The following is an 18,873-nucleotide window of genomic DNA, read 5'->3' as shown; positions in this document are numbered from 1 at the left end:
CACACAGGGGAGGTATCTGCTTTTACTTCTCTCTTGCCATTTCATGAAATTGGGTATGAGTATTTAACTGGATTGTTGGCCCTTTTATCTCAAGAGGAGTGCTATTCAATGACAACAGATATTTTATGTTCAAACCTTTTTAAGACCTTGAATGATTTATTTTTTATATTATTTTCTTAATCCTTAAACTAAAAATCTGTTTCTAAAAACTGGATTAAACTTCTTATCAGTTCCTTACAGGTTTTGATCTCATTTTATCAACTGTTCATATATAATTCTGCACCTGTCATTTATTTAATGAGTGAAAATGTTCACCATTGATAAAGTGGTGTAATTGGAATTTGTCTCTTACAAATCATCCAATACACATAGAAAATTAATTTTTATATGGTAATGTGAATTAAAGGTGAGATAGCATTCTTCATCAAAGTAAAAGGGGGAGGAGAGAGGGCAGGGGAAGAGGCAATGCCTAGAGATGCTAAAATGTTATATAAATAGTAGAAAGAAAATTGTAACTTAATTAGTATTATGTATTACAGCTGGTACCATTAGAATTGTCTCTGTCTAGGGCTGCCCAAGACAATCCTTTACAAGGCATCAAAGTTGTTAATAATTTTGTAAAAATCAGGGTATGGGAAGAAGGGAGTCAAGATGAGATTTTCTTGCTCATTGCCTCAGTTGGTGTCGTGGTTTCAGCCAAATTTACCAAAACCGGACCGACAGATGACCCTTCCTCCCTCCTTCTCCCCCCCAAAAGAGGAGAGAGGAGAGAAAGAGATAAGGAGATTCAGAAGTTTAGAATGAACTAAACTACTTTAATGAAGAATTAATATTAAAATAAAAATAAAGATGAAAATAATGAAATAGATACAATATATACAAAACCGTATCAAGCTCCCAGGATGACAGTCACGTCGCTGGCAGGCACTGGGGAAGTCCCAGACTGGACTCAGCGACGAATGGGAACTGGATTCCAGCTCTGGAGTCAGGAACACACGGATCGGGATCAAAGGCAGATGAACAGACAGAGTCCTCTCTGGACGTCGGCCATCGCAGGCAGGGGGCTGACCCTTTGATCCCTCAGCTTTTATACTGAGCATGGGGCAGATGGGATGGAATACCCCAGTTGGTCAGGTTTGGGTCACCTGTCTTGTCCACTCCTCCCCACTGATGTGACCCCTCTACGTTTTTTCCGTTTCCGACCCCCTAAGGGGGCAAATAACGAAATTGGCTGACCTTGGTTGTTATGGCAAAAAGTATAAGCAAGGGCCTCCCTGCATACCATTGGCATGGAGCACAAACATTGGTCATCATTCTGAGAACGAGCAGTTTTCTCCACAATATGCCATTAATTTCAGAGAGTTAGAGGAGGCCTAGCTAGGATGTAAAGTTACAGAACAGAAAATTGGTTCGGTTTTACTTCAAACCGGGACAGTTGGTCTCTTTTGTTTGTTTCTTTTTGTTTGCTTGTCTTTCTTGGAGAGAAAAGAAAAAAAAAATTTTGTTATCTGAAATGGTAGAACTATTTCTGTCATTTTAACATTCATCATCTCTTTCCATAAGCAATTAATATGAAGGAAACTATTGTATGCTGAACTTCTAAGAAACACTGCAGAGTTTTTTATGGTTGTCAAGGATAAATTTTCTAAGTTAGTACAATTGTGCATTACTCTGAGAAGCAGAAGAGAAAACGATGGATTTGGGACAAAATAAGGGAGATCAGCCTGCTCATGCTTCTATACTTTCCACCACCATCATATATCTAGGACTACTGAAAGTACAGCTTGTTTTATACATCTAATGTAAACAAAGAAATAAATGCCACTACTCATGACTTCACGCCTCATCGCTAGGCAGAGCGGACCTTTGGTCTAGTATTGTCTTTGATGTGTAGTGTATCATTTTCTTGTTGGATGTCTGCAAACTCTGACTATGGAATCTCCTCATATAAACTTTAAAATTTCTTAGTTTCTGCAGTCTCCTTTGAGATGATAGTGAAGGAACACAATAGAAAGCAGAGCCCACAAAGCCTGAAAACCAAGATGTGTAATAAAGCAGAATATTTAAAAACTTTGCACATACATGTAAAAGAAAATTAAGAACCTCCGGGGACTCACCAGTAGAATTGCAATATGAGGATTTTGAAACACATTTGAATGTGATGAACAGATTGCATAATGTAGCTAGAGAACAGATGCCAGCATTCTTCTCTTAAATTAGGAGAAGAACGAAAATTTGACAACAGGCCAAAAGCAATATGCAAACAGGAAGTACCTGTTACAGCATATTTTCTCTGAACTGTCAGAGATAAAGAATAAGAAGCCCAATACATACTGGAAAAACACCAATAAAATCAGCAGTAACTTAATTTGGTCAGTAACTTCTCCACAAAATAGAAAATTAGACCTTCAAGAAAAGTGAAGGAGAAAGATAAGGAACAAGTGTATATTTGCCAAAGACATGAGTTGTATATCTCGGGGTCAGACAGAAGTATTAAGCATAATGAAATATTTTCTTCAGCTGACATTGCTTCATTTCACCAAACTGAAAGTAGTAGCTGAAAGAGCCAAAGACACAGAAAGAGAACTGAAAAATGTTGTGTGGGAACATCAAAGTACAAAAAACTGGGTGATAATAATTGTGTGTGCTTAAAATAAGCTTTTAGTCCCTTTAATATACGTGAAGTGTGTAATATCAGATCAGATCCTACTGAAGTTGATGAGATTATTTCCTTAGATTTCAAGGGCCTTTGAATCTGGTATTAAAGGGAAGTTTCCTCTCTGCTAGCTTTAACAGTTCAGGTGCCATTTATCACAGAATCTACTTGGTTGGAAGGGACCGTTGAGATCATCGAGTCCAACCAAAAAAAACCAAAACAAAACACCAAAACCAAAACAACCAACCACACACCACACCCAGCCACAAACAGACACAAACCAACCAACAATCTCAGGCACTAGAGAATGCCCTGAAGTGCCATGTCTACATGTTTCTTAAATACCTCCAGGGATGGCGACTCCACCACCTCCCTGGGCAGGCTGTTCCAGTGCCTGACCACTCTCTCAGTAAAGTAATTCTTCCTAATATCTAATCTAAACCTCCCCTGCCCCAACTTCAGACCATTTCCTCTGGTCCTGTCATTATTCCCTTGGGAGAAGAGGCCAACATGCAGATATGGTTCATGCAGAAAGGAAGGATCTGTAATCATCTCTTGTGGGCCATTATTTCATCGTTAATAGCTGCACTACTGAGTCACTCAGCGTTACAGACTGCATGTTGCTCAGGCCTAAGTATGCAGTCACATTTCTGACTAATTAAACAGCACACAATATAGAGCACTTTTGGAGCATTATAAGGCAACCAGTGCAGAACTAACCTATAAATATGTTTTAAGTAATTGGGAGGGGTTTTTTTGTAAATTTCTGTCACATGATATAAAATACTGCTAGAACATTTATTTCTTATATAGCAGGATATGCCTTAAAATGCTTGGATTTTCTCTACTGTCAAACAACAGCAGTCCCTCCTTATTTTAAGACTAGGTAAATAGCCCTTTGGAGTTACTGTGTAGACTACAGAAAAAGCCTAGAAAAATTGTGTCAGATACGTACTCGGATGGCTTAAATTTGGTAATATTAAATTCCATTCTAGAATTACAATGTATGATATTGCTTACTTTGGTTACATTCAATGATTACATGCTTACAAGTCAGCTTTCTATATTTATGTTTAGTGCTGATTTATAGCCCCACTGTCTTCTAAATGTCCTGTGTTTGATTTTTTTTTATTGGTGGTTTTTGTTGATTGGTTGTTTTTGTTGCTGGGTTTTTTTGTGGGATTTTTTTGTTCAAAAACCCCATATTCACTACAGTCTCATTTAGGAAGATTTTTTGACACTGAACACCCTCTTGGTTTTTTCACTTTTCTCCAATTTTCCAGTAACAGACATCTCTGCTTCTGACTTGTTTAACTTGAAGGTAATTTGAGAATGAATTTTGGGAATTTAATTGTTTGCTTTCTCAGAGTGCTGTTTACTAGCACTGTTAATATAGGGATCCTTAACATAACTTCTTCACTTTTCTGAAGCAACAAGATAGGTTTTATTCTTCTTCATGTCTATTCCATAGCAGAGCCAGCTTTTCATCTTAAATGTTTTCATACTCTGGTTTGCTTATTTCCTTCAACTTTGAGATAAGTCCTTTGGATTTAGAGATTTACATATGACTATTTTTCTATCAGAAATAACTGTGAATTTTCACACTTCTAAATTTAGCCTGGTGTTTTTGTTCCAGTTTTGTAGGGGCAGTGGTGTTGGTGTGTGTTTTTTGTTTTTTTTTTTTTGTTTGTTTGTGTGTGTGGGTTTTTTGTTGGTTTTGTTGGTTGGTTGGTTGGTTTGGTTTTGCTTTGTTTTTAGCATCAGAAGCTTAAAAGAAAGAAGTCATTGAATAAATTTATTTCCTTCTACCAACCACTGCCTTTCTTCTAAGTAGCAGATATGAGTGAAACACATTTATCGGTCTTCCAATGGCAAAAATGTCATTCCTGTCATAGGTTTTTAAATGACATTAACTGCTCAGTAGCAGTTAATCTCTTAGTTCAGTAATATATAGGATGCCCAGATAATGGCTTGTAGCCATCCAGATAATGGCTTGTAGCTAGAGAGACCTGGAGTTTAGTATGGATAGCTGAAAGCAGAAAGAAGGTATTGAAAGAAACAGGTTAATTTACAAGTACTTTTGAAATGAAAAATAAAAAAATAGTCCTCTTGGTCATATCATCATAAAAATAACTTATTTTAATTATACTGAAGATTGAACTTCCTTAATTTAAACCCCGTGCAACATAATTTGACCAAACCCTTCTGACTTGTGAAAGGCCTACTCGCTTGCCTTAAATTTGCAGATATAGAGTTTAAAATAGACTTTGTATGACTTGTGACATGGCATTTCAGAGAGCTCAAGCTGATTTTGTTCTAAATTGGGACTGTCATGTGTCTCACATTAATGTTTTAAATTAATTTCAATTTCATATGTGTGAATCTGAAAAACTGTTTTCTGTTAAAGCAATACAAAATTGAACATTGTACTTTAGAGTCTTGGAAAAAATTTGTAATTCCAGTAAGGCATTTTATTTGCAAACAAAATCTGTTACAGATCTTTGTAATTGTTTATGAAACAAAACCAATTTGGAAGTGCAAAAATATCTTTGTGTGGAATCATAATATTATAAATGAAACTACTTTTCTATTTCAGAAAAAGGTTCTTTTTAACTTCGTCATCAGTTAATACAATAATACAGTTTACCTCTTTAGACTCCTTTGGGATTAAAACTATGTGCCTTGATTGACTGGATAAGGAGTATAATCTCAATAAATCTTTCCCTTCCTTGCTGCCTTCCATTACTACCAATAAGTAAGAAAAACTGCATGAGACTGGGGCTTGCTACTTTTTGTCTTCTATGTACAAGAAGCACTTCCCAAGCCACTTGTCTTGTGGAGATTTCACCTTGAAAATTAGTCTCTGCATTCATACGCTACATTGGTTATTCGACAGTCCTTTTTTTTGCAATCTTACATAGAACTACAGGCAAATTTCAGTGTGACTGGCAAATTCATCAGCTGAGGTTTATAGGAATAAATTTGATGAAACCATGTAAAGGTAAAGTTCATCCTGCCTCATTTAAATATCTTCTTACAATATGTTTTGCATGTAGGAGTTTAGTAGTGAACTGGTCTTGTAGTATTCTCCAAAAAGGTATCCTATTAAGAATTTGGTACAAAACACAGAAGAAAACAGCATGGAATTGACATTCAATCATATGACCGGGGAAACCATTTTCCAATGGTAAATAAATGAGATGCCATAGTTATTCTGCTCTCTGTTTTCACTGTCAAATTACTGTATTGCATTAATGCTACTTTGGAGATGGTTTTGGTATTTTATTGCCATAGAGATATTTGTTGGTTTGTTTTTTTTTTTTTTCTTAAAAGCATTCCTGTAAGCTGCCTCATCTCATAAAAGATCGACCTAGCAAAGGCATTTGAGTGAAGGAATGCTCATCTTTCAGTCTTCCAAATATGACTGTGAAAAAAATTATTCATGGACTGGTAACTTCAGTTACTGGCTGGACATATTCAGACACACAGTCTGAGATATAATTCATTTTCATAGAGGAATTTTAAAATCTGGCAAAAGAAAATTAAAATAAGAATCAGATCTTAATTCTTCTTTGTATTCCCATTGTTGTTTTTGGAAGATGTAATCTGTTTTTTCTTTAATCTGGAGATTAAAGAAAACAGAAGCTGTTTTCTGACAGTATTCTGCAACTTTTTGCAAGTGACCATACTATAATGCTTTCCTAAATTAAAAAAAAAAATAAATAAATTAATTATCTTAAATCTAAATATGAGAAGGAACTTCTTTACTTTGAGGGTGGCAGAGCACTGGAACAGGCTGCCCAGAGAGGTGGTGGAGTCTCCGGCTCTGGAGACATGCCTGGACACATTTCTGTGCAATTCCAGGTAGACCTGCTCTGGCAGGGGGGTTGGACTAGATGACCTCCAGAGATCCCTTCCAACCCCATATCATTCTGTGATTCTGTAACAAAGACCAGAGTAATGGCATTCAAGTGTATGGACAGAAGGTTGCCAAATAATGAGGCCAATTCTGTATCATCCCAAACTGTTCAATTATAGTCCAAAAAAATAATAAAGCAACAAGTCAACAAAAGCTGAATACTTGAGACAGATTAAACACCTTCTCTTTACCAGGTGTCAGGAGCTCCAAATTTGGCCCTATCTTTAGGAACTCCCAAAATATTAATAGGATTTTGAAACTGTAAGGCTAGAATGCATATAGACAATTTGTGATACTAAAAGACAAAACAGAGAATTTAACTTTTAAGATAGGAGCAATCTCCCCCTCTCTTCAGAAGATTTTAGTTCACCCAGAGTGTAAAATCAAGAACAAGGCAAACCAGCAGTGTTATTCTCTCTTGCACAACTGTACCCTTAACAGTTGCAACGGAACAGGTTGCACACTATTCTGTAAAGAATCAAACATGTATTTTCACTCAGATTATCTTAATGATCTTTTTAGTAGAAGTGGTATTAAAAAACAGGTGTTCATTGGTAAGATTTTTCAATGAATGAGTAGCCCTTGTGTGTGGTCCAAGATCCTGGTGATTGCCTGTTCCTGAGAAGCTACTTCTATCTCCCTGTATTCATATACACACATAAAGAAATATGCCATCTGAAATAAGGGTAGATCTGGTACAAAAAGCTTAAAAAACCCTATAGTTCCAAAAAACCCCAAACCCCAAAACGTGAAATCTAAATGAAATTAAGATTTTCAAAACACTTCTCACCAGCTGGAATACATTGCCAGCATGATTACATATTGTCACAGTATCCATTTTCTGCTGAGTTCCAGCAATTATCTGAAACCATATGTCAATTAATTTATTTGGGGCTGGGTTTCATACTCAGTGCCAAAGCTATGGGCAAATGCTTAAGGGATAATAGATGTTAAAAAATGAAGAGTTTATATTTATGGAAAAAGAGATCTTCTTAAGAACTGGGAATAAAATAGCTCATAAGGTTGTCCAATAAAACAGGGTAAGAGCAGTGTAGTACAGCGGGTACTTTTAACAAAGTACATTTTAATGACTAACGTAAAGTGAAAACAAATACAATAATAAAAAATAAAATTAGGTTGTCTCATTAAATCTGCATCTATTATGTCCCTAAGAACTAAAATGTATTTGACAGTAAAATCAGATAAAGTCCCTTTGGAAAGAATTTGATCTCAACCCTTACCCCTACAAAAAAGATGTGAGACTATACCAGCTTATAATCTAAACAACACTTTTTAAAAGTTCAGTTAACAATTGCTACTAAATACTTTTGCTTGACAATCAGTAGAATGCATAAAATAATCTGGATACAAATTCTGAATACAATGGCAATGAAATAATATTTAAGTATGCAGTTGACCAAGTAGTCTGTGTTTTCCAACTTGAGTTATCAGGTTCTAAAACTTGTTATAAAACTTATCATTGCTGGTCATAGAAATCATTGCTGTTGGAAACACAGAAGTATAAATCACCAGATTTCATAATCATATGCAGTACAAACCAAAACAAACATGGTGAATATTTAATAATATGGGACTTGACTGGGCATCTATGGAAACCGTGAATTTGTGATGTCTTTTTAGAGCTTTCTGTTGTTGAGCCTTCTTGGAAAATCTAAAGTTCTAAAATGTTAGAAAATCTAACATTTTAATGTTAATTTTAATTTTAATATAAATTTAATTTAATTTTAATCTAAATTAGATTAAATTTTTAATCAGATTTTTAGACTGATGAAAATATGTATGGAGTGAATTTCTTAATGAGCTCAAATATACATTAAATTTATATATAATGGTTTAACTAAAAACCATGAATATGTGGCAGGAGAAAGATGGAAACACAAACCAGACAGATGTTTCTTTTTCTTTTTTTTTTTTTTTTTTCCCTAAGGCCTTGGCCAAATTTAATTTTTGGTTTGGTTTTTTTTTGCTTTTTTTTTTCCCCTAAAATGACTAATAGCTCTCCTACATGTCAAATAAAATTATTAAAATAAAGTGCATTTTGGTAGCTAAGAATAAGATCCTTGAAGCCAACTCTATGCACAGAAATGTATGTAATTATTTAAGTCTTTCTGTAAGCAGCAAATTCAGTAAAACATTTTTTAAAAACTAACTTTTCCAGCTTTTTAAAACTTAATTTGTTTGTGTCTTCTTTCAAAGTTTCTTAAAGAAAATAATCTTTCCCTCTGCAGGGTCCTGAGTGCACTAAACAGGCCATACTGGCCCTTGGCATCCTCATCTGGGAACCCCATTACCCCGTGCCTGGGAGCCCCATTTCAGCTGACACAAGGCTCCTGAGCAATGCTGTAGGAGTGCTGGTCTCCAGCCCTTCTACAGTATTGGATGGACCCCTTGGACCTACACTGTGGGGAGCCTGGCTCCTGTACAGACTCTTCTGCCCTATGCTGTAGGGAGCTTGGCTCCTGGGTGGACTGCAAGCCAGTCATATCCCTGGATTATATTGCCTGATTTAGTAGGTTTTTTCAGAAGATAGATGCTTTTCTTCCACATCCTTCCCGTTTCCTACTTGTCAAATGTACACTTACAGCATAGTGTGTTATGGGGGTTACCAGGCATGGCTTTACATGCAGGCATTTACTTTACATGGCTTTATTCTTTTCTTTTTTTTTTTTTTTTTTTTTTTAATTTCATAATTGTTGTCCAAAAGTTGCTAGTCATGGTCACCTCTAATGCTTTTTTGCAGGTTGGGATCTCCAAGAAAATTTTGTATTTGATTTATGTGTAGGTGTGTAATGCAACAGAAGTTTAAGAGAACAATACCATACAAGGACCTTACTGGTTATTTATTATCGTGGTGGTATTACCAAAATGGGAATATCATTTGTTATACACTGGGAAATAGGGAAAGAAAAAAAAAAGCCAAAAAAAAAAAAAGAAAAAGCCATTACCTTGCAGCAGTTTCCAGCATGCATTTTTAATGCAATTGTACAAGTTGTGGCTTGCCTGATTTTGTGAGCCTGGGGACAGCCAGCGAAATCCCCCCCTAGGGACTACACAGGTGCACAAATTCACAAGAAATTCTGTAACTTGCTTTGTGAACTTGTTTTTCAGGACAGAACAATCTTCTTGACTTAACCCTGCTTTTGACAATAGCATGCACACAACCTATGTTTGACAACTGCACGTTTGCAAAGACAAGTGCAAAAGACAGGTGGGGTGTCAGGACCTTCAAACTTTGTGTTAGACACCCCTTTTTGTGTTTTGCCCAAGCTGCAGTCTCTATGAGTTCAGAGGCAGCCAAGGAAATCCACATGGAGGGCTACTGGAGAGGAGTGTTATCCCTCCTGTTCCAATGTGTAATCTTTCTTCAGTCATCTCTTTCCTGTTCTGATGTGTAGTACCAGGCTTGGTGCTAGAATGTGTTTGGTCAATGCTTAGTGTAAGAGGGAAATAAGACTCAGAAAGGTTCACTGAGAGTTACACAGATATGGTGGAAATGGGCCATGCTATCTGCAGGTTAAGTACCTTTTCTATGGCTTTGGACAGCAAAACAGCCTGTTGGCTATGCCAGAGACTTGGATTGTTAAGGTGGTTGCTGCCGCTGCTCTGAGAAAGTTTGGAGTGTGTTACCTGGAAGCTGCTATTGACTGCTCCATCATCTCTCACAGCTCATACAGCAACAAGAGAAGCAAGCCAATCTGCTGTCCCGGCTCTAGACATTCAACATGAACCTTCTCTTCTTCCAAAAGTTTTTTCAAGATTTTCATGTTGTCCGGTATTCTTGGAAGACCTGCAACAGAAACTTAAACCGATGATCTGGCTATTTCTTTCCAAGCTTTTATTTCATTTAGAATTGTTAAGGATTATTGGAAACAGAAACAGAAGCTAGGCCTATGTATTGCATTCTTTGAGCTAATGTCTCTTCTAATGTATCTTCTGCTTCATATCAGACAGGGGAGATTTGAACTTTGGTCTACCCCATTTTACTAATTTCTGTGGTTTAGGGTTTTTTGTTTGTTTTTTTTTCCCATGCAAAATAAACCTAACCTATCTTACACCTCCTAACTTATTTACTGTTGCAGAATCTGAGAGGAATGAAACCCAAAGTTAAGTGCCTAAGATGACATAGCTAAGAGTTAAGTAAACAGAGGACTCGCCTAGACAACCTAGAAAACCCTGATTGTACAAAATGTTAAACTCTTTTTGTTGAAGGGGTGCATTGTCCCAGATAAAATTTGGATTCTCTGCGTTATTCTTAATATTTTCCCATTTTAATCTTCAAACAATAACTGTCAAACCTAGATAGAATATACGAAGTCATGCAAAGTCAACAAACTGAGCCTATGGTTAGAATTTACTTAAGAATTATAATGGCTATGCTCCTAAATCTCTGTTAGATCTACAGCAGAAACAGAAGTTAAAAATAGATAAAAATTATCTCAGCAGTGCTTCTGTTGGTAGAAGACTGAATAAAACCACTGTGGCTATTTTATTCTTTCTTTTTCAGGAAAAGTTGTATAGAAGGTTGGATTTGAGATAGCAAATACCAGGTTGACCTGATTCTCAGACAGTTTTAGAGATGCAGGGAGACTGCAGTGTCCGTACGGGTAAAGGTATTACATGGAGTCCGGGGAAGCTTGAATTTTGAAGGTGCAGTCTGTCAGGATTGGTTCAGGCTGATGCAAGTTTGAAAGACCAACAATTATAGAAAGCCTTTATTTAAAGTGATAGGAGTTTAGAAGAACCATGTTGATTTAAATAGGTTAAGAATGATTTTTTTTGACAGGCTGTGTGTTATGAAGAGCCTGAAATTTGGAAGGCTTAGAGCTTCTGCCCTGATTTTGCGCTCTGAGGAAAAAAAAAAAAAAAGAAAAAAAGAATGGAAATGTTTGGGTTTTTTTTTTTCCCTAATTCTCAGACAAATAAATACAATTCCCCTTTCTTTTCTTTTCAGAAGACATGCACAAATTAATCAAAATGAAGTAATTTTGTCTCAGGGTTGGGATTCGTAGTCTTTACTGATATTAGACTTGGCATGCACTAGAAAACTAAATTTAGAAGTCACCATTAACAGCAAGAAGTCCCAAGACATTTATTATATTGATCCCAGCATCAGTGCAGTCTATTACTGCCTTGTCACACTTTTAATGCCATGTTTCAAAGTATCTTTCCTGCATGAAAACGGAGCTGTCATCTTAGGACACTGCAGTCACATATCAAATTACCTGGGCTTTTGAACTATCAGAAACCCTTGGACCCTGGCAGTAACTTGCTATTTTTCAGGCAGGAACGATCGATTTACAATAACTTAATTATCTGATTTATTGTTTAAATGTTTTTGAATGCCTTATTATTAAAGAGATATATCAAAATGTTTTTCTACTCCACATCAAGGAAATTCGTAGACAGATATGAACATATGAATCTGATCACATGAGTGCTATTTGGACAAATCCAAACAGGTTGGGGGCAGGGAGAGGAATTTACATGGCTTGGCTGCTATGAAACTCCAAAACAAGATTCTGCCTCGCTTCCTTGAAGTCACATAGCAGGAAGGGGGTAAGATAACTAACTCTCCAGAGTAAGTAATACTTGTGCCTGTGCATTAGCACATGTTTTCTGGAGAACTGGTGGTCTCATATTCAAAGTATACATTAGAGAGTATTTCGTATGGATGTCTGAGACACTAAGTCTCTCTTGTGGGTCCTTTGACTATTTCTATATTAGCAAGTAATATAGACTAAAAGGAGGTGATATAAGGATTGAAACAGCTGGTACTGAAACACTGCTAGCAACACTCTTCATATTCAGAGATATTCTTAGTTCAGAGTTATTCTAGCGTAGTTCAGAAGTGTTTCTCTCAGTTTAGTTTCATCCAAAAGGAATCAATTCATGTGCTCCAAAACCATGCCTCAGTGTAAACCAAAACACAGTCTGGAGTTTTACTTCACAAACACACTTAGTTCCAAACACTTTCTGCCACCCTGACTATGTAGAAATTCATGTAAGCTCTGTGTGTCTTATCTGTCCAAAATTCCTCATCTATTGAACAGTTTGAATATTGAGTCTCACTCATCTCCATCCTGAAGCTGGAGTGTTCAGTCAAGAGCTGCCTCTTTGAGTTTTTAATCTAGCACAAATCTTTTGACTGATTGCAGTGTAATTATTCCAAACTAGCCCTACCCAGAGAAGAATAAAAATAGGTCTCTGCATTTCTCTACCTTCATTAGTGGAAAAAAGCTCTCAGATGATCACACACAGGTTTTTGCTACACACACAGCCATTCTTGCACCTGTCATGCTGCGTGTACTTGATAATGGACATGTAGTTTATAGCAATTTGATTACATTTACAAATCATACCTCAGTAGTTATTCAAGACAATGTGACCATAAAAGAAGTCTTGTCTTAACTGTGAGTTTACAATGATTGTAATAGAATAAAACCTGATGTATTCTTTCCTTACTTTATCAATTTTAATGTGTCAAAAAGAACTTGAGCCCATACATGAATTTATGGGGAATTGTGATAGCCTGCTCCATTTATTTTGCAGAAAGCTCTCAAGTCTGCATTGCAGGTATGATAGCAAAGTTATAGGGGACTTCATAATTCCTGAGCTTTTTGCTTACTCCACAAATTTTCATGGGGAATGATGAAGGTAGTGATTGAGGTCCCTGAATATATAATAGGAAAAAAAATCAGTTCTTGTACTGGAATATACACTTCATAATTAAAATAGTATAGATATATATTTTTTTATTGGGGGGTGGGGGTTGGGGTTTACCCTCGTACTCAGGACTTCTTATGTAGAAAAACAACCCCATAAAAAGTCTTACAGCTTTATAGAGCTAATTCTTTTAATTTTATTAAGCATGTCTTGAAAAGCAAGATACTCGGGGTTTTTTAGGGAAATAACCTATTTAGACCAAGATTTCTTCTTCAAAAATATAGTAAATATATTATTTTTTTTTTTAACCACACATTTCAGATGAATACATTGCTGTCTGCTGGTATTAGCTCCCCAGAAAGGGGGCATCTGAATTAAATTTTAGTACTGCCACTTTGTATTTATGTTACACAGATTACTGAGCTTGATGGGACTAGTTCCACAGCCAGCTCTGACATTTGTTATTTATTTGTAATACATATGAAATGTTGCAGTTCTATAATGTAAGTAGGAAATAATATTTACTTAAATAAACATGGATGTGTTTATTTTTCACATAACCTTACATATTTTGTTGCATAATATATTAAATAATATGCTGATCATATTATGTAAATCTGGAGAAAACATCTATGAATCTCATACTTCTCTTGTAGTCATTGTGTTTTTGTGTGGTCTTAGTAACATTGTGTATTTATACATTACGTGTAACTGTATATTCTCTCAGACTAAGTCCACGTGTATTTTTTGTGTAGGTGACTTTTGTAATATTATTAGAAAAGCCTAGCATGGTAGATAAGTTGTGTGCAAATGTATAGATATGAATGATCAATGAAATTAATTTCCAAATTTACTATTAAACGTTACACAACACCTACGTTTAAGAACTACGGAATTGTGGAGAATTGAAGATGTGCGCAAGCGCAGCTTATAGGACAACCTGAGGTTCTTAATCTCTTCTTTCCATTAGTCATATTAAGAATTCCTCTAAATGAGAAGTGCTGAGTGTCGAGGGTACTAGCAAATCTCTATCTTTTTGCAATGCTTCACAGATTTTTTTCCAAAAAAAAAAGATTAAATAAAAAAATACACATTTCAGTATTTACAACAGGTGTCAAAATAGTATAAAAGCAGAAGATTATTGGATGATTTCTCAAAATTTCAGAATTGAGTCGGAAAATTTAAGAATTGCAGAACTTTTTGATTAGAAAAATGTAATGGGGCAAAAATGGATTTAAAAGCTGGCTTTTTAAAAATTTATTTTATTTTTCCCTTCTCTGCTAGGTTCCGTAGCAACTGCATGTCGTGACCCTGGTGTCCCCATGAATGGAACTAGAAATGGGGATGGAAGAGAACCTGGAGACACTGTCATTTTTCAGTGTGACCCTGGCTATGAGCTGCAAGGAGATGAGAGAATAACCTGCATTCAGGTAGAAAACCGGTACTTCTGGCAGCCCAACCCACCAGTCTGTATAGGTAAGCAGAAAAAAATCAAATAATGCTTTCCTAAACTTTTAAATTCTGGTGTAATGAATTACACTGCTCTAGGAACTTTCTCTGAAGAACAAATGCACACAAGTACTGCACATATGATAAATTGTTCTGTATAAAGCTCCAATGGACATTACCAAAATCTTTCCTCTATAGTTGTTAGTATAATAGTTCTTATCCTTTCCCTCTCAAGGCCATATCATTTATAATTTGATGGTCTATGTCAGAGAAAGCAAGAAAGTCAATGTCAATGATTCTATTAGCTTTGCCTTAAAACTTGAAAAATAGTGATGAGAGTGGAGGATTCGGTTCATATACCTCTATGTACAAAATATCAGGCAGATGACCTAGTAATTTTATAGATCAGGTAAAATTATCCAAGGGATAAAGTAGGATGCAACAGGAAAGAATTAGAAGATAGCCTAATTTCTCTGGCAGTCTTCATTATTTTAGAAAGAACAAAATTTTCATTAGTAAAAATTATAACGTACCATTTATTTCTGGAAATATTGTCTCAGTCTCTAATGCTGTTCTGATTAACATAGCTCATATTAAATGGACTTTGAAAGCATTTAACTTGGTTAATGGAATCATGATGAAAAGTAATAAGAAATTACAGAAGTCTCTAGTAGATATTAGCCTTCCAGTAATCTTTTCTGAGGCAATCCTAATCATTATTATTATTGATCAGGAAAATACCTAAACTATCGCTTCTAAAAACTGATAAACAATCATGGTTTTATGTCCCATCTGGCTAGTTAAATGATGCTTATTTGGCCTGTATGTTCTTTAATGCAGTCAAATGTGATATTGTGATGTAGAATAATAGATTTTGTTTCAGAGGACAACAGCTGCTCACATGAAATTCCCTCAGAGTTGTGACAGATAACCTACTGTTGTGGTTTAACCCCAGCTGGCAAGTAAACAACACCCAGTCACTTGCTCACTTCCCCTCACTGGGATGGGGGAGAGACCTGGAAGAGTGAGAGTGAGAAAAATCATGGGTTGAGATAAAGACAGTTTAATAAGTAAAGCAAAAGTGCCGCATGCAAGCAAAGGGAAAAACGGAATTCATTCACTACTTCCCACCAGCAGGCAGGTGCTCAGCCATCTCCAGGAAAGCTGGCCTCCATCACATGTAACGGTTACTTGGGAAGACAAACACCATCACTCTGAATGTCCCCCAGCTTTATATGCTGAGCATGACATCATACGGTATGGATTATCCCTTTGGTCAGTTGAGGTCAACTGTCCCAGCTGTACCTCCTGCCAACTTCTTGTGCACCCCCAACTTACTCACTGGAGCGTGATGTAAGAAGCAGGAAAGGCCTTGACTCTGTGTAAGCGCTGCTCAGCAATAACTAAAACATCCTTGTATTATTAACACTGTTTCCAGCACGAATCCAAAACATAACCCCATACTAAGTACTATGAAGAAAATTAACTCTATCCCAGAAAAAATTGGCATTGGCACACCTGTTAAGTAGGATCTGCAAGTTGATGGATCAGAACTGAAGGAAAAGGTCCACTCCAAGGAAGTGTAATTGGAGGAATATTGGCTAGGCCAGTTGCAGTGGTGTTTCCCTGAGTCATGTCATTATGAGATACTGTCATGTCCAAAGCAGGACTGCCTGAATGGACTGTCTGAAAGGACGGAAGTAGAACAAGGGCACCTAACATAATCAGACAAGAGCTTTTCGGCCCAGAGTGGTGTAGAGGTGGACTTTTTCAACTGAAAAGTAATTACTTTATTATACAGCATTATTAGCAGTTTTAATCATTATCAATACTGAGTTGATGATATTATTAAACAGATTAAATGTAGGGGCTCTACTGTCTGTCCTTAGTATGTGTGTAAATATGCATGCACTTGTTTTCTTAACTGCCTGCATCCATTTACCTAATGCTTGTAATTTTTACACTTTACGCACAAATGCCTGCTGTACATGGAGTAGCAAGAATGCTTATTATGATAATTTATTGGCCAAATATCAGACATTAAGTTATTGTATATTGATTTCCCATAATTATACATTTTGGGGGAATATGAGCCGCTAATAGACTAAAGTAGGGTGTGCAAACCTTGGCTTGAAGCCCAAAGATTTCAAAATTGTCTGTTGGATATCAGTGCGCTCTGAAGTTCATCCATTTTTTTCCAAAGTTGTAATATATTCACCTGGGTTGGTCCATGCCTCTAAAGCAAAACTGTACAAGGCTTACTCTACACATAACTTCAACATCATAGTGGTTTATCCAAGTCTAAGAAAAAATAAACATCATTTTGATAGAAGAATAAGAGGCAGGGATAATTCCTGACCTGCATTGTTGTAGCATGTTCTAGATTAATTTTATTAGTTCTTTACACTCCAAAGTGTCTTTTTGAACCCCCTACTTCCTAATATTCAGAACTAGGTAAATGTACTTGTTAATTGTTACCTGTGGTACTGCCTTGGTTGTTTAGTCTCCCTCAGTCTTGCTTGTAACAAAATTTTAAGAACATTTTAATTTCAAATTGGATTCAACTATTTGAATGAATGTTGAAAATTAGAGATTAGGTGGTGAAGCACTGGAACAGGTTGCCCAGAGAGGTGGTAGATGCCCCATCCCTGGAAACATTCAAGGTCAGGTTGGACGGGGCTCTGAGCAACCTGATCTAGTTGAAGATGTCCCTGTTCATTGCAGGGAGGTAGGACTTGATGACCTTTAAAGGTCCCTTCCAACCCAAACCATTCAATGATTCTATGATTGTATCATTGTATATTTAATATCTCTTATTTAAAAAAAAAATAATGAATGCAACCATAGATTCTGATTCTTTTACTAAGATGTAATTCAGTGAATAAATAAATAAAATCCAGAAAGTTCTAGAATACTCCTTTGTTGCCTTTCAGAAAAATTAAATAGGTTTTAGATAAAAACCAACCCAGTCCATACTTCCTCCCTTACAAAAAATGAATGCTAAGATCATCGTGCAGACAGACTGTCTGGCACAGTGCTTGCTTCCCACTGTGTCTACAACAAGGTTTATAAAGACAGGTTGACATAACCTATACCTAGTTTTCACTGTGTAGTAGATTAAAAATAAATTTTTCATAGTGTATTGACATTTGCCTTTCTTTCTATATGGGGTATTACATTTGTTCAGTCTAAGGTCTTGGGTGTAATACTATAAAAATAGGTGTCCTTTGTTTTCAGAGCTGGACTGCCCTTATTTATAAACAAAGTTATGACAATAATAATGCTGCACACATTAAATTCAGAAAATTATAGATTCTGAAACACACAAGAATTTAATATAAGCACACAGAGAAATAAAGACTTCAAACAATTTTAGAGAAGACAGTAAACTGGAAAAAGCAACATTGTCTAATAACATTTTTTATTAGATGATGTTGACTTTCTCAATTTACTATCTAATGAATTAAAAAATAAAATAATCTGAAACTGCTATATCTAAAGAAAATTCTACCTGGGATATATTTTACAATGTTGAAGATTAATGTGGTTTTTTTACTGCTGGTATAGCAGTAAAAAAAAAAAAAAAAATGGTATAGCTTGAAATAAAATACTTTTTGACTGTACAATTTTGTGTACTTTCCATTTATTCCCTGGCGAGTCTTTGTGATGATCAACTAGACCTTGGCAAGGATTAAATGAAAGAACCAGTCTCCCTATCAGAGAAAAAGTAACTGCTATTGTGTGTAAACGAAAGAGTAAGTTGATAAGAAAGAAGCTACTAATATGCAAACATTCTATCAATGAACTTAACAGGGTTAAACTAAATCAAGGCACATCAGGAAAGCATCGTGAATGCACAAATTCATAGAAAGTAGTCTGGAACATGACAAGAACTAACTCAAACATAACAGTTTGAGTTAACATATTTGTATCATCATATGTAAGTCCAGGGTGCCTCAGAAAATATCATCAGACTGATACAGTTTAGGAGTCATTTCAGTGAAGCTTGATTGCAGTGAATAACCTTAATGTCCTTTCTGGTACTCTTTACATTTTGGTTCTTGAGATGTGCAGATAGTGCAGCCTGAATCATTAAAGTACTTACAGAGCATGGATGTACAGGGTTATACTAAAGAACACTAGTTCCATGTGACAAGCAGCCTTT

At 36.0% G+C, this 18,873-nt stretch overlaps 1 protein-coding gene across 3 annotated transcripts in view; it reads left to right on the top strand.

The window, feature by feature from the left end:
* Nucleotides 1-18,873, top strand: part of CSMD3 (CUB and Sushi multiple domains 3) — a 654,503-nt gene that overhangs the window by 454,159 nt on the left and 181,471 nt on the right. For all 3 annotated transcript variants that reach the window (XM_074145167.1, XM_074145166.1, XM_074145165.1), the window contains one exon: nt 14,544-14,735. In XM_074145167.1, coding sequence (XP_074001268.1) covers nt 14,544-14,735 — 192 coding nt within the window. The remainder of the gene's footprint in view (nt 1-14,543; nt 14,736-18,873) is intronic.

Source organism: Numenius arquata, chromosome 3, assembly GCF_964106895.1.
Source record: "Numenius arquata chromosome 3, bNumArq3.hap1.1, whole genome shotgun sequence".
NCBI lineage: Eukaryota > Metazoa > Chordata > Aves > Charadriiformes > Scolopacidae > Numenius > Numenius arquata.
The sequence above is the reverse complement of the archived record's forward strand: the minus strand, read 5'-3'. Positions and strand labels throughout refer to the sequence as shown.